The sequence below is a fragment of the Eleutherodactylus coqui genome, chromosome 9 (genome assembly GCF_035609145.1).
Source record: "Eleutherodactylus coqui strain aEleCoq1 chromosome 9, aEleCoq1.hap1, whole genome shotgun sequence".
In the NCBI taxonomy this organism is placed as follows: Eukaryota; Metazoa; Chordata; class Amphibia; order Anura; family Eleutherodactylidae; genus Eleutherodactylus; species Eleutherodactylus coqui.
In genome coordinates this window covers 152175280-152201084 of record NC_089845.1, presented here as the reverse complement: position 1 = coordinate 152201084, position 25805 = coordinate 152175280, and the positions used below count along the sequence as shown (strand labels likewise).

Here is a 25805-nt window from a genome sequence, read left to right as displayed (position 1 = left end):
TACTTGGAGATGGTAAGTTAGAGGATATTTGATCATTTCTTGAGATTTTATTTTCCTTGCTGTAAAAGGAAGAGATACAAAAAAAACCTGCTTGTCTATGTTCGCTTCGGCCGCCTGCACACGAACGGGTCGGATTGTGCATGCGGGAGCCCACAGCAGAATCCGACCCTGGAAGCAGCTGGCATACTTGTCTTTTTCTTCTTTTATCTGTACTGCGGATGGCTGCGGCGACCCGCTGTCAGACATATGCAGTACAGATTTTTAAAAAATGTTTATTTTTTCCGCACCATCGCTAGGCGATGACGCGGAATTCACCACCTTTCTGCAATGTCAATTGTGGAAGGGCCGCGGGTCAGACAGCTTCCATTGACTTCAATGGAAGCAATCTGTGCAGAATCAGAACTAAGATTTTTCCTCTTCTTGCGGATGACTGCGGTGGCTCGCAGGCGGTCATGCATTAGTCTATTTGTATTTCCCACACTGCACTTAGCGATGACACGGGCACCCACAGCCCACACATAATGTTGCGTATGGGCACCGGATCGGATAGCCTATGTTGACAATAGTTAATTTATGGAAATCACTTTCTTCGTCCAGTTCACCCCAAAATAGCCACCTTTTACGGTCTGCCCAAGATCCATAAAGGCCTTGTGCCCTTGAAGGGCAGACCGATAGTGTCGGGAGTAGACAATATGACACAGAACGGAGGGATTTATATAGATCGGATCCTGCGCCCCTTTGTTCTGGCTCTCCCTTCCTATGTTCGTGACACGACCGATGTGCTTAGACACATCGATGGTCTCTATGTGGAGCCTAATACATAACTCGCGAGTCTGGATGTGGAAGGACTTTATAGCTCCATTCCCCATGAGATACAGCTGAAGGCAGTAGGGTACTTTCTCAAACAGCGAGGGACAAGTTTCCACAACCACAATCAATTTGTTCTGGACCTACTGTCTTTTGTCCTGACAAAAAATTATTTCATGTTCGACGGCCATCTCTACCACCAGCTCAGGGGCACCGCGATGGGGAGCCCCTGCGCCCCATCTTATGCCAACTTGTTCCTGGGCTAGTGGGAGATCAAGATGGTATTCGCCGACACGAACGCCCAATGGACTGACAATATTCCATTGTGGCTTCGGTATATAGATGATATACTTATAGTATGGTCAGGTACCAAAGAAGCCTTTCATGAGTTTGTTGACATCTTGAATGCCAACTTTATTAACTTAAAACTCACTACAGAAATCCAGGAGGATTCCATCACATTCTTGGACATTCGTATTACTAAAACTCCTGAAGTCAAACTAATATCTTCCCTCTTCCGAAAACCCACTGCCTCCAATAGTCTCCTATCGTGGGAGAGTGCACATCCATACTCCCTGCGGAACGGCATCCCGAAGGGCCAGTTCCTGCGCCTGCGGCACAATTGTTCTGAAATGGAGGATTTCAGACAGAAAAACCTGGACCTTAAGGATAGATTCATGTGTAGAGGCTATCCTAAAGAGTCAACCGAAAAAGCATATCAGTATTCATTAGAACAAAACAGGTCTACCCTACTCACCCCCAAAGAAAGAGAACCCGACAACCATTTGCGCATAATCACCACTTATGATAATGGTGTCCCATATATGGGAAATTTATTGACGAAGTATTGGAGGATACTACGCGAAGATGCTGACCTAAACTCTATTTTACCATCTAAACCTCTGTTAACATTTAGAAGAGGGAGAAACATCAGAGATAGAGTGGTGAAAAGTCACCTGAAGGCCTTACGACCGTCCACTTGGCTTAATCAATATAAGCCCAAAGGAACTTTTCCATGTTCAGATTGCCAGGCTTGCAAAAATATAGTTAAGGGAGATATGGCAACGAGCGCATCCACCGGTATCTCCTACAAGATCAGAGAATTTTTCAATTGCCGCTCTTCACACATAGTCTACATGGCCACCTATCCTTGTAGTAAAAATTATGTAGGAAAGACCAGACAAGAGTTTAGATGCCGCATCCTTGCACATTTGGGAAATATAAGACGGGGTGAGAAAACACCGATAGCAAACCATATGCGTAATTTTCACGATGGGAACCTGGGCCTATTAAGATTTCAAGGTATGGAGTCTATTAAGAGCTTTGGACGAAGGGGTGATCTCGACAGAAGACTGTTGCAAAAAGAAGCACAGTGGACTTACCGTATGGACTGTGTACAACCCAGAGGTCTAAATGAAATTATTTTATTTACAAGTTTTATATGATTTACATATGCTTTACGGTGGTTACCCCTTCACTGTCTACTGATATGCTTTCTTTTTCCATCTTATACCAACTGCTTTTTGCATTGCTACTGTACTTCCCTGCTATTACCCAAGTCTGGATCCACCCTCTCTGTATAAGTGTCTCCCCCTTTTTCTTGCTAATGCTCCTCTATGTAGTAACCCTACTCCGCATAATCGCGTCCAGTTGTGTATACCTACATTAGAACATCTTGGACCCCATTGACGATTGAGGGGTACTTTGTATCCTTATGGGATACCCCCATAAGATGCCCCCTCTATAGGATCACCGTATCTATACTTACACCTCCATTTTTTTCTCGTTCAGGCTCAACGCAATCTGTTTGAATCCTTTTAATTTTACACATTTGCTCTTTATTAAGTGTTAACAATGTCTGGGCTACTGTAAGGGTTGTACTATATAAGTTTTCAACCCTTTTGTTTTCATTAACACAGTATGAACCACTCATTTATAATACAACTTACATCCTATAAAAATCGGAGGCCCCTGATGTCATGGTATTGGTTGAACACTTTTACCATAGTCCACCTATTAAGGCATCACTATAGGCCATTCATTCGATGTCATATGGCGATCTCATTACGCATTAACTACATAGACATCAGTAATTTACTGTGTCTCCGCCTACTTAGGCGTGAGCATAGACTATTCATTCATTCTACATTCCTCCTTTGATTTGAGCTGGCTGCCTGAGTCACGCAGGGAACGAACTCGCAACCTTCAGGTCGTAGGCAGGAGATTACACACTGCACCACACAAAGCTGAGGATTAGGGTACTAATGCAATATGATTATCTCTGGGAGCGTTTTAAAACAGATACCACCCATTGGAAGGGGAATTTCACTATCCCTAGTTCCGATTGGTCATCTTACATTGACCACCTGGGGGGGAATTGGAGTTTGTGACACTACTTAAACCAGACTGGGACACCATGCTTTCATTAGCCGACAGCCTACCTTAAGGGCTGGTGCTGCTATTTTTTGTTTTCTGTTCCTGCTGGTGGGATTAGGGTGGGGGATCGCTCTAGGAGTTAATATTACTAAGAGGCTTTTAGAAGATAGCATTGTCTATCACCCACTTATTTACCTATTGACTAGTCCACCTTTTCTAACTTAGGGATCGGTGTTTATTTTACTAGATCCTCTCTAGGAATAGCCCTGAGGTTTATTTGACACCTCTCTTTGGTTCCTGACGAAGCTAAATGAACGTTAGTGGAAACGCGTCGAACCTCCTGGAGTTTCCATTATCGCTGTAGCTATACCTTTTGTTTGGATTCGTTAGCTGTTCTAACTTTGAAACCCTGCTATAGCGAATTACGCTGCAGACGGTTTTCAGTCTCGAATCCTTCTTGTTGTCCCATGCCGAATCTTTTTTTGAGCTTTATACTAAAAACGGACACGGATTTTCGGTTTACCCCTCAATGGAACACTTTAGTCTAACCGAAACTCTGTTCGCATTGTAGTTACAGGAACACGGTTATTAGAGACCGTTTCATTATCCGGATGACCAGCACTTTATTCATCCTTGGATTTGGTCTCTTTACAAACCCTAGTTTTTTCTATTGGTTTCTTATTCCCTTTCATTTTTTGCCCACACATCTATTTGGGATTCTGGAAAGGGAATTTTTATTTTTATTTTTGTGTGTCCCTTTGAAGATTGGCCCTTTAAGCCTATCTCTCTTATTTTTACATATATTAAAGGTTATGAAACCCCCCCATGGTTAATTTATGGGGTTGACTTATGTTCCCAGACAGTTAGGTTGAAGTGGTGTATCAGCAACTCAAAAATGTTGTGGTAGACTTCCAGCTTCACGGTGCCGAGCTCCGCTATATCCCATTTCAAACCTACTAAATTATGCTCTCCGCCATTTGTTCACCTGCAACGGTGACAGTGGCGCGATCTGTAGCATAAGCGAGGGAATCTGCTGACATGGGGAGCCGTGGAAGGGCTCCCTCACACACTCGCGTCAGATTCGGCCTCTCTTCTCCTTTCTCCCCCTGTATGCTGGCATATCTGGAGCGCTGCAGCTTCCAGGGATGCTTTGTGTAAAGTGAGGGGCAGTTTCGGCTGCCCCCATCTGCCGGAGATCTTCTATACTTGAGTAACTGAGCTGATATACAGAGAACGCTGCTGTGAGGAGCTAAGAAGACCTATGTCTCCCCCTTCTGGTAAGGAAGAGTATAGCATCTCACAGATATTTTCTTTGTGAGCTGAGTGCATGCTGCCATTTAATGGGTTTGATTAACACTACAGCAGTCTAGAACAATATCTTCTCTTCTATAAATTTGAAAAATGATTACTGAATTACTAAAATAGGCGGAGTGTGCTACCCTTTGACTACCCCTCTCCCTGCTCAATTTCACAATTTATGAAGGACTTTATTCTCAAAATGGGCCATAACAAAAGAAAACCAAAAAAGGACAATACCACTACAAAGATCTCCCATACGATGGATGCACGGGGTAATGATGACCCTCTTCAGTCTACGCCTGCTCCCTCGCCCTCTTTCTCCACCACCCAGCCCGTCCTCACATGAAGCCGCTGGGGAAAATGCCCCTATGGTTAATTATAAACAGCTGGAAATTGAAGTGGCTGAACTAATCTCCCCAGATATTCAGGAAACATTGGCGCACATGGTTTTAGGATCACTTTGTCAACTCCAGGAGGAGATCCTACAACATGAGACTCAACAATGTGGAGCTCAGACTGGACTCGGGGGAGTCAGAATGCAAATCTACAAACACACTCTTAGATATAGCCACCCTAGAAAACAAAAACCTCCAAGAGTGTCTAGGAGACTCGGAGAACAGATCAGTGCATCTTATAGAATGAACGCTTGTATCGGAAAGACAGGACTGCCAACACGTGTGCCGAAGCGCCGGAGACGGGGAGGTCCGCGTCTGTTAGGTAATGTATAATGCGTCTAGGGGTTATTTTCTGCTTCTTGATTTCAGAAAAGCCTTTGATACAGTTACATAAAAAAACATATTAAGTTATTGAAAATATGACTTAACCCTTTGATATACTGGTGGATTCACAAAAAAACTGGTTAAAAAGTTTAATAACAGAGTGTTGTTGCTAAATGAGAGTTTTCTGAACAGGAAGAAGTTACAAGTAGTGATCACAAGGGTCTGTTTGGGGTCCTATTCTTTTTGACATGTTCATAGCTGACATAGGAGAAGGTTTAACAGGTAAGGTCTGTTTGCTGATGACTCAAATGTGTACAATACAGTTGTTACACCTGGTGAAGTTTTAAACATAGAGAAAGATTTAGCCTTATTGGAGAAATGGTAAAACAAAAGGAAAATGCAATTCAAGGTTTCCAAATCTTAAATAATACGCTTGGGGAGAAGAAATCCTCAGACTGAGTATCATGTTGGCAGTTCTGTTATTCAGTAGAAACATTTAGGGATTCTGATTTCGGACAGCATCAAAATGAGTCTACAGTGCAGTCACGAAGTAAAGAAAGCAAGTAGGATGCTCGGTGCATAGCTACATATATAAACAGTAGAAAGAGGGAGACTGTGATCCCACTGTGTTAACCCTTTCCAATCCAATTTGTATCCTGGTTTTCCTAAGGAACTTTCTCTTTTTCTGCTGTTATAAAACGGCGCTACATGCTGGCTAAAGCCAGTACTGCATGAGGTGACGTGTTGGATAGGCTCCGACAGCAGAGAGGCTGGCAATATACAGTAAGAGAATCCCGACGGACGTCTTCCAACATAGGAGCTGTACAGCCTTAAATCATAATGTCTTCAGACGTCAGACAGTGGATTGGAAAAGGTTAAGCTCTGGTAAGACCACAACTCGAATACTTGGATGAGTTCTGGAGACCTCATCTACTGAAAGACCTTCATCAAATAAAACAAATCCAAAGAGGCTACAAAAATGGAACAGAGATGACTTAAATAACTTAATTCATATAGCCTGGAGGAAAGAAGGGAGAGAGGGGACATGATGAAAACCTATATATGTTACAGGAGGAGAGAAGGGAGAGAGGGGACATGATCAAAATTGTTAAATATGTTAAAGGTATATATAAAGTTCTGCAAGGAAGTGCTTTTATTAGGAAGCTAAACACTAGAATAAGAGTGACAATCTGAGATTAGATGGGGGAAAAAATCAGAAGTAACATCAGGAAGTTTTTGTTTTTTAAAACAGAAATTTTCAGTATACAAGGAAAATGTCAGTAGAAAAGGTTATACAAGGATATCCTAGTTGAGTGATTACAAAACTAATTCTGATCAGGTATTATACAAAGTTTTTAGTAAGAATTTCTCGCTTTTTGCTTGTGCTTTTCTCGTAGGTGTATTTCAATGATCACAATGGCCTGGCCAGGGCCAAAACACAATTCTAGAAAGGAAAGAAGGGAGAAGGGGGGAGTCTTAGGGGTGGAGTGGGGAGGGGGGTTCTTCTCTCTCGGGACCATGACCCAGAAGGAAGAAGATGCTGCATGGTTATGTTTTTTGGTGTTGTTTTTTATCGGGAAGTTGATGGGTTAACCTCCACTACAGGGAGGGCGTAATCTATCCATGGGGTCCATATGTCCAGAAATTTATCATATGTGTCTTCTGTTATGGAGATTAGCTTTTCGTTGATCAGGTACCAGTTCATTCTGCGTTTAACCTCTGAAAAGTCTAATGATGCTCTTCGCCAAGAATGAGCTATAGTTTGCTTTGTAGCTAGGAAAAAGAACGAAATTAGACTTCTAGAAGAGGGAGGCAAATTTTCAATCCGTTTTTTTAACAGGGCTTTCCATGGATTTTTACGTAAGTTATGGTAGGTTACTGAGTATATCTGGGAATATGTTCTAATCCAGAGCCTTTAACCCCAGGGCATGACCACCATATGTGGAACATGTTCCCAGGGAAGGAGCAACCTCGGAAACCATCTTTAGAGTAACCTGGTACTGCGTGTGCTATTCTTGTGCGGACCAAATACCATCGTAGGAGTATTTTATAAGATATTTCCAACATTAGCGTATTTCTGGCGTTGTCGTTGGTAGATCTCCAGATTTGAGACCACTCATCTTCATCTAGGGTATTACCCATATCCTGTTCCCATCTTGTTACATATGGTAATTGTGCACAGTACGTGGTATCTACTAGTCTTGAGTATATTTGTGAAATAAGGCCTTTTGCTTGTGGGTGTTTAAGGCAAAATGTTTTGAAGGGAGTAATAGATAACGGGGAGCTAGTGTTCCTAAGAAGAGTAGATCTAAAATTCTTAAGCTGCAGCTAATGGAATATTTCAGAGGATGGTAAGTCTAAGTTTTTCTGAAGGGTGGGGAATGCAACCATGCCTTCTAGTGAAAGTAAATGATATATTTTGGAAATACCTTTATTTGTCCAATTCTGAAATGAAAGAGAGGAATCATATCCTGGCGGAAATAAGGGGTTATGCAAAAATGGTAGGAGTGATAAATAAGGGGGAAATCAGCTTTCCAGGATATTTTATGGAGTTCCACATTTTAAGGGAGTGTTTTATAATGGGATTAGAAATGTCAGGTCTATGGGCCGGGGGGGTCCACAAGATCGAGTCCACTGTGAGAGGGTGTATCTCACTTGCCTCAAGAGTAAGCCACAGAGGAGCATTAATTGTGGAATTGAGGGAGGCCAGCTGGGCTACCTGGGCTGCCTGGTAATATCTTAATAGGTGTGGAAGTCCCAAGCCTCCCTGCAGACTATGTCTATACAAAGTGAAACGCGACACTCTAGGAGAGGAGTTATTCCATATAAAGCGGAGGGTCATCTGCTGAAGAGTCTTCAGGATGTGCCCGGGTACTCAAACTGGGAGAGCTCTAAAAAAGTAAAGAAGCGTAGGGAGGAATGTCATCTTTAGAGAATTCACTCTACCAATCCATGAGATATGGGATCGGTCCCAACTTTCTAGAAGTAGTCTGAATTTATGGAGGAGTGGGATATAATTTTCTGTATACAATGAGGCATAGGAGTTTGCCAGATTTATACCCAGATAGCCCAGCGAACCTGACACCCACTTGAAAGGAAAGTTGGATTGAAGGAGAGAGACTATTTGTGGGGATAGTGTGAGGTTGAAGGCCTTCGACTTAGCACCATTTATCGTCAACCCAGAGAGTGACCCAAATCTGGACAGTTCCGCCATAAGCTTAGGAATAGAAGTATGAGGAGAGGAAATTATTGCCAACATATCATCTGCAAATAAGCTGGTTTTATGGTGAATCAAAGCAATTTCGATTCCCCTAATGTCAGGGTTGTTTCGAATTTTTATAGCTATAGGTTTTATGGCTAGTATGAAGAGGAGAGGAGACAGTGGACACTCCTGCCTTGTGCCCGTTGGATCGGAATGTTGTCTGAACAGAAGCCTTTATAGCGAACAAATGCTTTAGACCTCCCTTACATGCAGGTGTAAAGAATGCGCAACTATGTTAAAAATTCAGTGGGAAATTTCCAATGTTCCAACACCGAGAACAGGTATGACCAACTAATAGTGTCAAAGGCTTTATAGACGTCCAAAGAAAGCAGCATTGCAGGGATGCGCCTAGTTTGGCAGATGTTTATTAGATGGGATAACCAACGGATATTGCCTGGGGCTTGGCGGACGGGGACAAATCCCACTTGGTCTCTTCCTATTATTTATGGTAAAGCTTCATTCAATCGCAAGGCTAATATATTTTATGTCTAGATTAATTAGGGAAATAGGCTGGTAGCTCTGTTTATCTAGTAGATCTCTTTCAGGTTTAGGGACCATGGAGATGGCTGCCAATAGAGAAGTTTGTCCTACTTGTTGTCCCTCTCTGATAGCATTAAAGTAATTTGCAAGATGGGCAAGCAATATCGGGGAGAATTTTTTGTAATATAAGGCAGAAAATCCATCAGGGCCCAGGCATTTATTAACTTACAGTGTTTTTATTGCATCCTTGACCTCTTCTGTAGTAATTTTAGCCACCAAGAGATCTACGAATGTGTTGGAGAGTGTGATATCTTGAAAGTATGAGGATAGTTGTTCTGGGGATGGGCGATGTGTTTGGGAGTATAGTTTAACCATAAATTGTCGGAATTCTAAAACTATTGTCAGCGGATTAGCTGTAACGGCAGCGTGTTTAGTTTGGAGCTTAAAAAATTAGCTCGTTGTGTGGTTAATTCGTAATCTGTGGGCTAGAGGCGTTGTTGGCTTACTATTTAATATATAAAAGCGCTGGTGGGACCATCATAGGTTCTGTTAAACAAGTTCCGTAATGCATATGTCCAGTTCTGTCCTAGCCTGAGAAAGTGCATTCGAATTCTCTCGAGATGGGTGTATTTTGGCTGTGTCTTCTAATTGTAGTACTTTTTGTTCTAGTTTTAGTTGTCGACTTAGACGCTCTCTCTTTCGTTGTGCTGATATTTGGATAAGGAAGCCTCGGAGTACAGTTTTATGTGCTTCCCACAGTGATGGGGGAAGAAACTGAAGGGCCATTAATAGCAACATATTCCTCAAGTTGTAGTGTTATCAAGGATAACGTTTCAGGGAATCGTTAATGGTCCATGTGGTGTTAGTAGGTTTTGATAGTAAGGAGTCACAAGTCATTGAGACAGGATTATGGTCGGACCAGGGAACAGAGAAGATTTTGGAGTGAGATAGTCGTGGGAGAAAAGTGGCGGGTACTAAAATCTGCCAAAAAATGTGTGAAGTCCTTGGTTGTTGGGTTAACTTCTCTTCAGGAGTCTACTAAGTGGTATTGGGAGAGGAGTACCTTTAAGTTATGTGATATGGAGTTTTGGAAAGACAGCAAAGGTGACGGGAGAGAAATTGCGTTCCTGTCCAGGCCTGGGTCTAAGATACAATTTGAGTCTCCGCACATTATAACTGTACCATTTTTATTGGTCTCCACAATCTCAAGCAACCTTATAAGGAAACAAATTTGTCCAGAGTTCCGGGTATAGTACGAGACAATAGTTACTGGGACATCTTGAATTACTCCTGTGAGTAGTAGGTAGCGACCTTCAGGGTCAGAAATGGTTGAGGTATGGGTAAAGGGGACTGAACGACCAATGCATATTGTCACACCCTTTGTTTTAGTTGGAGGTGTCGCTGAGTAAAAAGTGGGAAAGTGTGGGGAAAGGTAGCGTGGGGAGGAGTTAATGGAAAAATGGGTTTCCTGCAGGCACACTATGTCGGCGTGGATGCTTTTGCAATAACGGAAAGCTTTAGTTCGCTTATTAGGGAATTGAAGCCCTACACATTGTGCAAAATAATTTTTTATGTCATGAGGAGATGTATAGGCAATTATTCAGTATGGTTATCCAAAGGCTCCAGTCCCGAGAGAGAAGAAGGGGGAGGAACAGAGGGAAGAAGGGGTAGGGAAGCAATGGGAAAGATGGCCAACATGTAAAATTAATGTGTAGGACAATACAAAAAACTTGCATGGAATATGCTGCTGTGGTTGTCACAGCAGCTACGACTTGCGGCAACGGCATAACGCAATAGCGCAAACGAGGAACCATTAATTGATACAGAAGGTGAGAGCAAGACCTTTAATAATGGGTGAAAATAAAGTAATAAGGAGAAATAAGGGACTAATAAAAGGGAGAGAGAAAGAATGGGAAAAAAGGGGGGGGGGGATCAAGGGAGGAAAATGGATCTCAACTAGAGATGAGCGAGCGTACTCGGATAAGCGGTACTCGTTCGAGTAATTGGCTTTATCCGAGTACCGCTGTGCTCGGGGCTAAAGATTCGGGTGCCGCTGCGGCTGACAGGTGAGTCGCAGCGGGGAGCAGGGGAGAGCGGGCGGGAGAGAAAGATCTTACCTCCGTTCCTCCCCGCTCTCCCCTGCAGCTCCCCGCTCCGTGCCGGCACCCGAATCTTTAGCCCCGAGCACAGCGGTACTCGGATAAAGCCAATTACTCGAGCGAGTAGTGCTTATCCGAGTACGCTCGCTCATCTCTAATCTCAACCTTTAAACATTCTGCCCATTATATCTACAGTTCGACCAGTTATCTTCAACCGGATGAATAGTTTGTACATGTAACAGAAAGACACACATCCCAAGTGTTGGGATGGTTGCTGGAGCTGTAATTCTTTGAAGCAACGTCTGGCTCCCTCCAGGAATGAGATGGTGTTTTATTTTGAAAAGTGAATGTTAGGGCGAGCACCCACTGGCGTTTGCGTTGTAAGTGCGTGAAAGACGCAGCGATTTCGCATCTACGCGTTTGCGCTTTTCGCGCGTTTTTTTAACGCAAAACGCGGAGAATGTCTCATCCTAAAACGTTGCATAGCGTTTCTATACCAACACACCCTACAGCACCTGTGAAGAATGCCCGCCCTTCCACAGTCTTCAGTAATGTTGTCTGCAAAAACGCCACGCGGCGCGTGCGAATTGCGTTGCGTTGCGTTTTTTCCGGGAGCATTGAAAACCATGGGAGAAGTTAGATTAAAAAAAGGAGCCAGAGTGTAAGGACAGCTGCGATGCGATTTTGCGGGGCGGGGCGATTTTAAAAACGCCAGTGGACATGAGCACACTTTATCTCTATGCCTGTGCAGGAAAAACGCAAAACGCAGGTAAAAAAACACCAGTGGGTGCTCGCCCTTAATCTGAATAGAAAACCCCATTGATATTGGATGCGCTTTCGTTGAAGGATTTCCAAATAGGGCTTGAGGGCTCTTCTCTTGGCGAGTGTAGAGGGAGCCAGGTCAGGAAATAATTGATAGTCATGTCCTTGAAAGGTAAGTTTTGGGACAGTGCGGGCTGCCAGGAGAATTTGCTCCTTGGTGCGATGGAAATGCATTTTCAGTATGATGTCCCTTGGCGGGCCACCCGATTGGCAAGCTCGTAATGCTCTGTGGACTTTGTCCATCTCCAGCCGCTCTATGGGAAAGTTGGGGCATAATTCTTGAAATAATGCCTTAGTGGTGGATTGGAGGTTCTGGATAGATTCAGGGAGGCCACATATACGTAGGTTGCCTCTGCGTGCTCTATTTTCAGCATCTTCCAGTTTATCGTGCAGGAACAGAATTTCTTTGTGCAACCGCTCCACTTCCTTCTCGTGTGACTCAAGGTCCATTGTTGCATTGTGCATTCAATCCTCTAGCGCTGCAGTACGGCTGCCGAGGTCTCGTATTTCTTTAGTAAGTTTGGTCGTTATATCATCTGACGTTTTTGAAAGTTCCTTTGCCAGCATTAACTGGATGTAGTAGAACGTGTAGAAGTGGTGTCCCTGGATAGGATGAGGTCACCGATCGACGAACCGTCTGAGGAGACTGATGTTGATGCTAATTTGGACATTGTTTTGGTTGTTGAATGAGACAAGTTACTTTTCCCTGACTTTGATTGGGGAGGGCTCATGTTGTTGGTGGGGTATTTGAAGGGATATAAGGGCAATAGAGTTAATACAAAAGTAGGGGTCTCCTCTAGTAGATGTCCTCTAGTAGGCGCTATACGTAGTTGAAGTTACATTGAGGCCCTGTGGACATCCATGGAACCTAAACTCGGCCGCAGTGTTTCTATCCTCTGTCCTTTTCTCTTTCTCTCCTCCTCCCTCTCCTACTATCCTCCGCCTGAGCAAACATGCAGCTTTTTAGTAGATATAGACCACAAGGTCAGTATACAGTTCCTCTGGGCAGATGTGTTATTTCAGGAATATTTTTTTACTGAAATAGTAGTAAATGCTTGGAACAAACTTCCAGCAGTCGTGGTTGGAAAATCAATGATATAGGAGTTCAAGAATATCTGGGATTTTCTCCCATCAATTTTCTATGTTTAAGTGCCCCTGTGTGGCCTTACTTACTAATAATGCCCCACTTAGTGGCCATCGCCCAAAGTAGTAATAATGTCTCCCCTCAGCAGTTCCAATAGTACTATGCCCCTTTCAGTGGCTTCAACTAGTAATAGTCCCTCCGCTTAGTGGCTCTATTGGTAGTAGTTTTCCCTTAGTATCCTCAACAGTAGTAGCACCCGCCTTAGTGGCCCCAATAGAAATAGTGCCTTGTCAGTTGCCCCAGCTAGTAATAATATCTCCCCTCAGAGGTTCCAGTAGTATTTGTGCTCCCTCAGTGGCCTCAGCTAGTAATAGTACTTTCCTTCAGTGGTTTCAATAGTAATTGTGTTTCCTTAGTAGCTCAATAGTAATAGTGCCCCCAACTAGTAATAGTGTCCCTCTTAGTGTTAGATTGGAAGACATGAAAAAGAATGACGCAGTACTCTGAGCAAGAAATAATAAGGGCATGACTCAAGGTTAAGGAAAGAGCAGATGCAAGAAATGGAAATGACAGAATGCGCTAACAACTAGGATGTGCATTTTGAAAAACTGCACAGAATCAAAAGTTTTCCCAAGACATTGGACTTTAGGGACTGGAGAAACCTTTGTGGCCTATGGCAGTGTTTCCCCTCAGGGACTCCCAACAGGTCATATTTTCAGGATTTCCTCAGTATTGCACAGGTGATGTAATTATTGTCAGTGCCTCAGACATTGCCACAGTTGATCTTACCGCATGCGGAATCCGACGCGCCCGTGTGCAGGCGGCCTAAAGGAGCTAGCAAGCAGTATGAAATCATGGCTGAAAAATCCAGTAACACATTCCCTTTAATTCTGCTCTATTCTCATATTGCCTTTTGCTTCTGTTTAGAAGGTGACAACGCCATGTTTTGAGAACCAGACACCAAACTCCACCTTGTCATATGTCATTGCCTTGGAAGTAGAGACAGACTGATTAACTCCTTTAGGTAAATTGACAAAACATATTTCACAAAATGCAGAATAGAACAAGTTTTTTTATGCAGCGTGAAAAAAAAAAGCACTTTATTTAAAAATATTCATCACACCAATATTAAACAATGTACATAATGTTCATAGCAGGATGACGGGAGATCTTTGTGTGGCTATGTCAGGAAAGGAATGGTAGTTAATGTAAAACCCTGTTCTGGAGATGATAATACAACCGTATCATCTTTTATGTGTAAAGTAAAACACCGATGTTGGCATTAGGTTTGCTTACAATCATTCTTCTGCCCTTCAATATAAAAGAGTACCTGTACTTTCACGCTAGAGCACGGATCCTTCTGGCAGCTGAAGATGGCGCTTATATAGTGTCACATGGGTGGTCTTTAGCTCCCAGGACACAAAAAAAGCTGATGGAGCAGGAGAGCTCCAAAGGGGAAAGTGCAAGTACTCTCTAAAGAGCTCTCTCCAGCGAAAACACATGGTGTCCATACCTTCCCCCCTCACTTGATTACCTTTCACACTCTGGAATTATCCTCTGTGTATAGCAGCCACTTCCATGGAGTGTAGCCCCTGTTTGATGCTTATCAGGCACCATCGTGAGAATTTTTTTACAGTTTTCACTTCTATCCCATGGTGCATCAACACAGCATTAGCTAGAGGCTATACAATTTGTGGGTGCTGGGGAGCAGTTTAATTCTAATTCCCTTCTATATCTAATATAAACCAGCCTACAGGCTTTTTCTTGCACCACACTTTGACCCCTTTGCGTGACCTTTGGTGGATGATTTTGGTGTCATTAGATTTGTGACCTCCTCACCAACGCCATAAAATCATAAAATTTGAGTTTGATACATTAAGTGACCTGTCAGGCAAGGTCAATGTTCCTATATTTAGTCTAGTGGTGCTGTTGTGCTTCATCCAACCGCGCCGCTAGGGAGAGTCAAGCGTTGCTGAACGATGTTCATATCAAGTGCTTACCAGTTTGACTGTTGCTGTGTCCCCAAAATGTAGAAGACCAACTCGTGGACGGCGAACAGTTCAAGTTGAATCCTCAGCTTGATAGTTCTTCAAACATTAACAACCATTTTTCCAAACATTTTATGTTAGTGTAGCAAACATCAGGTCAGTCTAGCTCTTTGAAATAAGCTACAACCCATAAGTATACCATCAGGAGGATGAGCTGTGATCTCCTCTACTATAATTGTGTGACAGGAGTTGTGTGATCATCATCAGTAACTGTGACAGCAGTGTCTGTGTCCCTCTCTAGGCAGTTTCTGTGGTAGGGTCCATGTAACAGCATCACGCCAACTAAGAATTTGACTAGAAAATGAATACATATTCCCAAGCAGATCTGAGTTGGCCAAAATTGAGGTCACATGAGTAGAGCAAGTTCAGGAGTTTCAGATAGAAAGGAGTAACTAAGCAAGGTAACACTGGCTGAATAGTGCTGAAAATAAATATATGCACTGGGGCGATAGCTACACAAAGATTGGAAAAAAAACACCGGAGACTGTTCTTTTAAGGTTTAAATGGAGCATTCTTATTTTTTCTCTCTGGCATCCTAGAGACTCTTGCATTATGGATAGAGTTTTGAATACAGTAATGTCAAGCAAGGTTCATGATGACAATTGAGATTCACTGCTACGGTTATAAGCAAGGCTTTCTTTTCTTCCTTATATCCAATATACTTTTCATCCATGGATCCCTCTCACAGTTCTCCTTAGGGAAATATAATTTAGGTATTTGGCAGATCCAGAACAATTGGACCCTGTTTAATATCCGAGAAGAACCTGATGGGTTAATTTATTTCTCTTTAAGCATTTCCTACATTCCAGACAAGAATATGGTTTCTTCTCTGTGTGACCGCTCAAAGTTCGATTGTCTTCTAAAATATTTTCCACATGTAGAACATCAAGATGGCTTCTTTTCGGTGTGACTTCTCTTATGTTTAATATGACTTGATTGATCTGAAAAGCACCTTCCACAATCTAAACACGAGTACGGCTTCTCCCCTGTGTGAATTCTCACGTGTTTAACAAGATTTGACCTATGTGTAAACCGTTTTCCACATTCAGAACATGGATATGGCTTTTCCCCTGTATGACATCTCAGATGTCTAACAAGATGCGATTTATCTATAAAACATTTATCACATTCAGAACACGAATACGGTTTTTCTCCTGTGTGAATTTTCTGATGTTTAACAAGATTACATTTTTTGGTAAAAGACCTCCCACATAATGAACATGAAAAAGGTTTTTCTCCTGTGTGACTTCTCTCATGTGTAACAAGATTTGATATATATGTAAAACTTTTCCCACATACTTTACATGAATACGGTTTCTCTCCTGTATGAATGATCTCATGTCTAATAAGATTTGACTTGCGCATAAAACAGTTCCCACATTCTGAACATGAATACGGCTTCTCCCCTGTGTGAATTCCTGTGTGTGTACAAAGACCTGAGCTATTTGGGAATTGCTCACCACAATGAAACAGTCTTCCCCCTTCCTGACCTGCACTTGTAACAATCTGTGATCCGTCAGCAGAAGGTTCCTCATGATTAGGGTGATTATATGATAGATCTGTTCTGTGAAGTCTTGGATGTACATTAAGGGTAAGGAGGTTTTCTGCTGAACAGTGCGGCTCTTCATCTTCATAATTTAGTGATAACGTCAAGATTCCCTCCATATTCATACTATGATTTTCTATAGGGATTAAAATAGATTTCATGATTTATTTAAACCGACAAAGATGAATTTATAACTTTTCTATTACACTGAAGACACAAAAGTTTCTATTGCAGTTTATGGAGCCAACACCAGAAGTAAATCGAACAGGAAGCATCCTTTGTGAATCTACTTATGGCTTTTTGCTGGAAAAAAAGCAGCATCAAAAACTACATGTGTAAGTCCAGTCTTGTAAAAAAAACACAAATGCAGTTATTGATGAACTCTTGCCTTAATGCATTTAATAGTCAAGTCTTAACAAGACATTTTAGAACAGATTCGACTGGATATGAAGAGCAATCAAAAGTCATCTTTGAATTACTCCAATTTACAGTCAAAATCCTTAGACTTTTGTAATCCTAAGAAAAATATTTCTAAACTAGAGACTCGGGTTTCTGAAACTAAGCGGGTAAAATTTATTCGGGACTTAAAAGACTACGGATACTGTATATACCTGGTTCAATAAGCAAAATTGTGTTTTACTCCATGATCTAGTCTCAAAAAAAGCAGGAGAGTAGAAAATAGAAGTAATAAATCTAAGGTCAATTTGAGCTCTACTGACATTGATTCCACTGACACTACAGCTGAGATATCTCCTTTGGGTGTGCCTCATGCCTCAGGTTCCCACCATGCGGATAATGCTGTGGTTGTTAGACCCAAGTTTCCAAAGGCCAATAGATGGAACAATAACTCTGCAGGGCCACATCTTTCCCAGAGGAGCATGGATGGCCTTATAAGTCTCCTCAGACCTTCTACGTGCTCTTACCAAGGAGAAACAATACCCTTCTTGACTCACATCTATAGGCCTGTCACTAGCCAAGCCAAAAACCTACTGCACACTGATGATGAGCAATCACCCCAAAACAGAAGTCTGTGCATGGTTATCTTCTCCTTCTGGAGAAGATTTGGGCTTTGGCTCACAAGTTCCAGTCATCGTTATAAGGCTCGTTAAAAAGTCTAACATTCATTTGCAGGAATGCTACCACCCAAGAGGTGGCCCTGACTTACCAGCTAATGACAGTAGATACCAAAAAATAAATATGGGGACCTTTATTACTAGGTATTACAGTGATAATAGGTTAATCGGGTTATATATATATTTGGTATTGTTATACAAAAGGAGTGTGAGTTTTTTTAAATTTTTTTTCAAATTTATTGCATTGAATTAAAAATAGAAAAAAAAGAAGAAAGTTTGAATTTTATACTATATTTGAGTATTAGAAAGTACTAAAATGTAAAAAAAACACTATACAGTAGATATAAAAAAAAAGTCTACACACCCTATTAAAATGCCCTTTTTTTGTCACATTAAAAAAATCTGGCAAATGGTTTCCACTCTCTTATTATACGACTTTCTCTGGCATCCTCTCCCCTCATTTCCTTCAGACCTTTAACTCCCTATAATCTGTGAACACCCTCCTGAGAGACACTCTGAAAGCATACATTATAACCATACCGAAAGAAGGGAAGGACCTTTTCCCCTGCCAAAGATATTGTCATATAGCCCTCTTAAATGTGGACTCTTTATATTTTAGGATTAAACTTTAAATTAATTAGTGAACCTTGTCCGTGTTAACACGAAACCATAGCTCTAAAGACATACCTGTGTGTAATTTGCATGCGGGTCCAGTGCCCGTGAACATTGGTGAGGGCAGCATTTGATTGTGTCTGCGTGGGCATTGTAGAGCTCTGGAGTGCGTTGGAACGATCAAGCCGTGATTTGAGCTTTCGCTTCACATACATGCATAAGCCCAGGAAAGCTAGGTACAAATCAGCCTGTATTCTAACGGCTTCAAGCTTGCAATCTCAGCGGTACTGAACACAGGGCTAGGGGGATTGCTGTAGAGTTTTGGCAGAAGGTAATGGTCGCTTGTCCGGTTGATGTGCAGAGTCCCGGAAAGTTGGGTACCAGTCACTCCACAATCTAAGCCTTCCCCTCACCATGTGACATTCAACATATCCCTGCCTCAATCTGTGGTGACAGAATTTAAGGATTCCTTCCCCCTCCACTGAGACTACATAAAATACTTACGTATCTCCCTTCCCGCAGACATTGATGGCCTTTACTCAGCCAACTACCCGGGTCTTTTGAGTTGTGTTAGGTCAGACCTCAAACACTTGGATGAATAGACTTTTTTCTTGGTTTGGCAGGTGATTTGATTTTCAAAATGAATATCCTCTCCCGAATCCTTTACATCTTTCAGGTCTTGCCCATAACCATTCCACAGCAGTTTTTTGGCATTTACTATCCCTCCTTACCGAACTCATTTGGATGGACAGACTCACCCGTATTGCACATTCCACACGTGTTGGACCTAAATTTGAGGGTGGACTTGGCCTACCAGATTATGTGGCCTATCATTTTCTGTGAGTCCTCAACTGGCATAGGCATAAGGGATTTGAACAATGGGTTTCCTTGGAGCAAGCCTCCCTACCCCTTTGATAGCCCTGCTTTGGCTTCAGGGCGACACCCACACAGAAGACAAGGCAAACTCCACAATTGCTCCACCACTGAAGGTGATCTCTCAGATCTTCTCCATACCTATCATTTTCCACATTATCTCTCACTGGTAAAAAAAAAATTGGAAAAAATTTCTCTCTTTACGAAAATGTGGGCTTAATGACTAGCAGTGTAAACTGGATAACAGGCTATTGTTCCCTCATATCTTTAATCTTTTTATGCTATCATATCCTCATAGAGACACACTTGAAGGTTTGTGTGGCATTCTCACAATGTATCTGTTACTTATTTGTCTGAAAGTTATGTAAGAATTAAAAAAAGAAATCTGACAAAGATGAATCATTTCACATTTATTTCCACCTCCAAGTGACCCGTTATCTGTACAATTCCATTGGAAAGCAAACTGAAATCTTTTATTGTAGAAAAAAAAACTAAAATAATGTGGTTGCATAAATATGCACACTTTAAAAATAAAACTTTGTGGATGTACTCTAACTTTATGACAGCATTCAGTCTTTTCGGGTAGCTTTCTATCAGTATGGCACATCTTGACTTGGCAATCTTTGCCCGCTCTTCCTTGCAACAGCGCTCCAAATCTCTCAGATTGTGAGGACATCTCGTGAGTAGCGCCCTCTTCAGGTCAACCCACAGATCTCCAATGGGATTTAGGTCTGGGCTCTGGCTGGGCTATTCGAAAACGTTGATCTTCTTCTGGCAAAGTCATTCTTTTGGCGATTTGGAGGTCTGCTTTTGGTTGTTGTCGTGCTGAAATTTCTCTTCATCTTCAGCTTTTTAGCTGAGGCCTAAAGGTTTTGTTCCAAAATGAACTGATATTTAGGACTGTTCATAATTCCCTCCACCTTGACTAAAGCCCCAGTTCCAGCAGTAGAACAACCCCCCATATAATGCTGCCCCCACCATCTTCACTGCAGGTCTGGTGGTCTTCTGGTGATGGCAGTGTTGGCTTTATGCCAAACATACTTTTGGGAATTATGGCCAAAAAGTCCAACCTTGGTCTCATCAGACATAACACGTTCTCCCACATACCTTTGGCAGACTTGATGTAAAACTTGGCAAAACATAGCCGGGCTTGGATGCTTTTCTTTGTTAGAAAAGGCTTCCGTCTTGCCCACTCCCCCACAGCCTAGACATATGAAGAATACGGGAGATGGTTGTCACATGCACTACACAACCAGTACTTGCCAGAAACTCCTGCAGCTCCTTTAAGGTTGCTGTCGGCCTCTTGGCAGCCTCCAGCACTAATTTTCTTCTGGTCTTTTCATCAATTTTTGAGGGACGTCCAGTTCTTGGTAAGGTCACCGTTGTGCCAAATTTAATCCACTTCTTGATGACCGTCTTCACTGTGTTCCATGGTATATGTAATGCCTTGGAAATTTTTTGGTACCCTTCTCCTGACTGATACCTTCCAACAATCAGATCCCTTTGATGTGCTGTAAGCTCTTTACGGACCGTGGCTTTTGCTGAAAAATGCAACTAAGAAAATGTCAGGAAAATCCTCCTAGAACAGCTGGTTCATATGGCAGCGGAGTACTGACTGCTATTTAACATGAGTCTAAATGTGATTGGCTAATACTGAACACAACCACATCCCCGAACATAAGCGGGTGTGAACACTTATGTAACCACATCCCCGAACATAAGCGGGTGTGAACACTTATGTAACCGCATCCCCGAACATAAGCGGGTGTGAACACTTATGTAACCACGTCCCCGAACATAAGCGGGTGTGAACACTTATGTAACCACATCCCCGAACATAAGCGGGTGTGAAAACGTATGTAACCACGTCCCCGAACATAAGCGGGTGTGAAAACGTATGTAACCACATCCCCGAACATAAGCGGGTGTGAAAACGTATGTAACCACATCCCCGAACATAAGCGGGTGTGAACACTTATGTAACCACATCCCCGAACATAAGCGGGTGTGAACACTTATGTAACCACATCCCCGAACATAAGCGGGTGTGAACACTTATGTAACCACATCCCCGAACATAAGCGGGTGTGAACACTTATGTAACCACATCCCCGAACATAAGCGGGTGTGAACACTTATGTAACCACATCCCCGAACATAAGCGGGTGTGAACACTTATGTAACCACATCCCCGAACATAAGCGGGTGTGAACACTTATGTAACCACATCCCCGAACATAAGCGGGTGTGAACACTTATGTAACCACATCCCCGAACATAAGCGGGTGTGAACACTTATGTAACCACATCCCCGAACATAAGCGGGTGTGAAAACATATGTAACCACATCCCCGAACATAAGCGGGTGTGAACACTTATGTAACCGCATCCCCGAACATAAGCGGGTGTGAACACTTATGTAACCACATCCCCGAACATAAGCGGGTGTGAACACTTATGTAACCCCATCCCCGTACATAAGCGGGTGTGAACACTTATGTAACCACATCCCCGAACATAAGCGGGTGTGAAAACGTATGTAACCACATCCCCGAACATAAGTGGGTGTGAACACTTATGTAACCACATCCCCGAACATAAGCGGGTGTGAACACTTATGTAACCACATCCCCGAACATAAGCGAGTGTGAACACTTATGTAACCGCATCCCCGAACATAAGCGGGTGTGAACACTTATGTAACCGCATCCCCGAACATAAGCGGGTGTGAACACTTATGTAACCACATCTCCGAACATAAGCGGGTGTGAAAATATATGGAACCACATCCCCGAACATAAGCGGGTGTGAACACTTATGTAACCGCATCCCCGAACATAAGCGGGTGTGAACACTTATGTAACCACATCCCCGAACATAAGCGGGTGTGAACACTTATGTAACCACATCCCCGAACATAAGCGGGTGTGAACACTTATGTAACCACATCCCCGAACATAAGCGGGTGTGAACACTTATGTAACCACATCCCCGAACATAAGCGGGTGTGAACACTTATGTAACCACATCCCCGAACATAAGCGGGTGTGAACACTTATGTAACCACATCCCCGAACATAAGCGGGTGTGAACACTTATGTAACCACATCCCCGAACATAAGCGGGTGTGAACACTTATGTAACCACATCCCCGAACATAAGCGGGTGTGAACACTTATGTAACCACATCCCCGAACATAAGCGGGTGTGAACACTTATGTAACCGCATCCCCGAACATAAGCGGGTGTGAACACTTATGTAACCGCATCCCCGAACATAAGCGGGTGTGAACACTTATGTAACCACATCCCCAAACATAAGCGGGTGTGAAAACGTATGTAACCACATCCCCGAACATAAGCGGGTGTGAACACTTATGTAACCACATCCCCGAACATAAGCGGGTGTGAACACTTATGTAACCACATCCCCGAACATAAGCGGGTGTGAACACTTATGTAACCACATCCCCGAACATAAGCGGGTGTGAAAACGTATGTAACCACATCCCCGAACATAAGCGGGTGTGAACACTTATGTAACCACATCCCCGAACATAAGCGGGTGTGAACACTTATGTAACCACATCCCCAAACATAAGCGGGTGTGAAAACTTATGTAACCACATCCCCGAACATAAGCGGGTGTGAACACTTATGTAACCACATCCCCGAACATAAGCGGGTGTGAACACTTATGTAACCACATCCCCAAACATAAGCGGGTGTGAAAACGTATGTAACCACATCCCCGAACATAAGCGGGTGTGAACACTTATGTAACCACATCCCCGAACATAAGCGGGTGTGAACACTTATGTAACCACATCCCCGAACATAAGCGGGTGTGAACACTTATGTAACCACATCCCCGAACATAAGCGGGTGTGAACACTTATGTAACCACATCCCCGAACATAAGCGAGTGTGAACACTTATGTAACCGCATCCCCGAACATAAGCGGGTGTGAACACTTATGTAACCGCATCCCCGAACATAAGCGGGTGTGAACACTTATGTAACCGCATCTCCGAACATAAGCGGGTGTGAAAATATATGGAACCACATCCCCGAACATAAGCGGGTGTGAACACTTATGTAACCGCATCCCCGAAGATAAGCGGGTGTGAACACTTATGTAACCACATCCCCGAACATAAGCGGGCGTGAGCACTTATGTAACCACATCCCCGAACATAAGCGAGTGTGAACACTTATGTAACCACATCCCCGAACATAAGCGGGTGTGAACACTTATGTAACCACATCCCCGAACATAAGCGGGTGTGAACACTTATGTAACCACATCCCCGAACATAAGCGGGTGTGAACACTTATGTAACCGCATCCCCGAACATAAGCGGGTGTGAACACTTATGTAACCACATCCCCGAACATAAGCGGGTGTGAACACTTATGTAACCACATCCCCGAACATAAGCGGGTGTGAACACTTATGTAACCACATCCCCGAACATAAGCGGGTGTGAACACTTATGTAACCACATCCCCAAACATAAGCGGGTGTGAACACTTATGTAACCGCATCCTCGAACATAAGCGGGTGTGAACACTTATGTAACCGCGTCCCCGAACATAAGCGGGTGTGAACACTTATGTAACCACATCCCCGAACATAAGCGGGTGTGAACACTTATGTAACCGCGTCCCCAAACATAAGCGGGTGTGAACACTTATGTAACCACATCCCCGAACATAAGCGGGTGTGAACACTTATGTAACCGCATCCCCGAACATAAGCGGGTGTGAACACTTATGCAACTGCCTTATATTAGTTTTGTTACTTTTATTTGTCCACCCTGAATTATTTCAGTTTGTTTTCCAATGGAATTGTACAGAAAACAGGTCACATGGAAAGTGGAAAGAACTCTGAAAGGATTCATCTCTGTCGGATTTTATAACGTGACAAAAACCTGGCATTTTAACAGGGGTATCTAAGGTTTTTATATCCACTGTACATATTTGGTATTACTGCATTTGTAGCGGTAGAATGAAAGGTAACTTGTTATTTTTGTTGCATGATAAACTGCAGGAAAAAAAAAATCTGCAAATAACAATGATGGAATTACTAAGGGATTTATTTGCATCCCCTCAAAAAAAAAATTAATAGTAATTGCTAATCTACAAATTATAGGTACAACATGGTATCCTACAGTATAATGTTATTAAAAAATCCAACTGATCATGAAAAAAGTAAGCCATTGTACAACTATATCAGCGGGACAATTAGACAAAAAAGTTAAAGCTCTTTGAATGAGAGGATAGGAAAAAAAAAATCATATGCTTGTTAAGGCTGAAATAAGCCTGGCTATTACAGGGGTATTCCCAAGATTGACTGACTTGTACTTGGAAAATCTCTGGGGCTTGCAGCACTGACCATGCAGTTAAACCCCAGAAGATTTCTGTGGACAGCTATAGTGCCGAAATGCTGGCCAGGACACACAATTATTGTGCCACTGTACACGTTTGCCACTTCGAATTACCTCAGAAAAATCTCCGGGGCTTGCTCACTGCTGGGGAAAAGGGGCAATAAGAGTTCAGTGAGAAGTTATGGGAATCCAGTTGTCAGGACTGGTGGGGGTCTTAGCGGTGAGACCCCTACACATCAGACCTTTATCACCTATCCTACCGATTGGTTATAAAAGTCAATTTTGAGAATACGTCTTTAAAGATACAAAAAACATAGGGGAAATATAAAAATAAATCTATACTAAGTGGTTAGATACCCCGCCGGACTTTTATGTGGCTATAGTGTTGACATGACCACCAATCATTGGCCTCAGTGGTCACATTGGTATATTGGCAAGTCATCAATGCAGCCATGTAAACAAGGGCCATTGGGGAGCACAGGAATGGAATTTCTTATACCTCAGACATCCTCTTTAAGACATTTTTAATTCAGTTTCTCCATTCATTAATACATACCTGTGGTAACATCTACTGGAATCTCCTTCACATCACTCATGTACAGGTGATCATCCATCATCCGCTCTTCTTCTACCTCCACTTTAATATCAGTCAGATCTTCCTCCTGATTTGTCATATGTAATAATTAAGTACAATACAGCAGACAGGAGGAAAATCTAACACATCACCAGAAGAGATCCCCAAAACCTATGAGAGCATCTACACTGACATGCCAAAATTCATGGAATAGCTGGATACAAACTGATTATGAAGTGGCATTACCTCAGGTGACGGCTTGGGAATGCCCACACCTGTATAAGTTGTAAGGTGTCATCTCATGGGTGAGATTAAACACTGGCCAGGGCGCTCAAGGCAAAGTGATGTGAATTATAGGACTTTGAACGAGACGTGATAGTAGGTAAAAGACAGATGGGGCATTCCATTTCAGAAGTTGTGCAGGCATTTAACATTCCTCCATCCATAGTGCCACATGTGTACCGAGAAAATGTCATTGAAGGCATAACCACTCACAGTGGCCAGCACAGCGGCCATCTCTAGGTGCTTAATGATCATGATCAGCAGTGCCTGGCTAGAATGGTCGGTGCAAACAGATAAGGGACTCTGCCAGAAATCACATCCACATTCAATGCAGAAGACCCCGCAGGTCAGTGTGGCATTCTTTAGTTTTCATGAGATATGGGAGCAGAAGACCCCCAGAGGCCTCGATTAATGCCACGACACCAGACACAACATCTCACCTGGGCTTGTGAGGTTGC

At 42.8% G+C, this 25805-nt stretch overlaps 2 protein-coding genes across 2 annotated transcripts in view; one reads left to right on the top strand and one right to left on the bottom strand.

Annotated features, from left to right (window-relative positions):
* LOC136578536 (zinc finger protein 585A-like) overlaps positions 1 to 25805 on the top strand; it is a 241101-nt gene that overhangs the window by 134169 nt on the left and 81127 nt on the right. The window lies entirely within an intron of this gene.
* LOC136578558 (zinc finger protein 271-like) overlaps positions 1 to 25805 on the bottom strand; it is a 42902-nt gene that overhangs the window by 12352 nt on the left and 4745 nt on the right. Inside the window, exons 5-6 of the mRNA XM_066578693.1 lie at positions 25048 to 25153; positions 15892 to 16678 (exon numbers count right to left, since the gene is read on the bottom strand). Coding sequence (XP_066434790.1) covers positions 15892 to 16678; positions 25048 to 25153 — 893 coding nt within the window. The remainder of the gene's footprint in view (positions 1 to 15891; positions 16679 to 25047; positions 25154 to 25805) is intronic.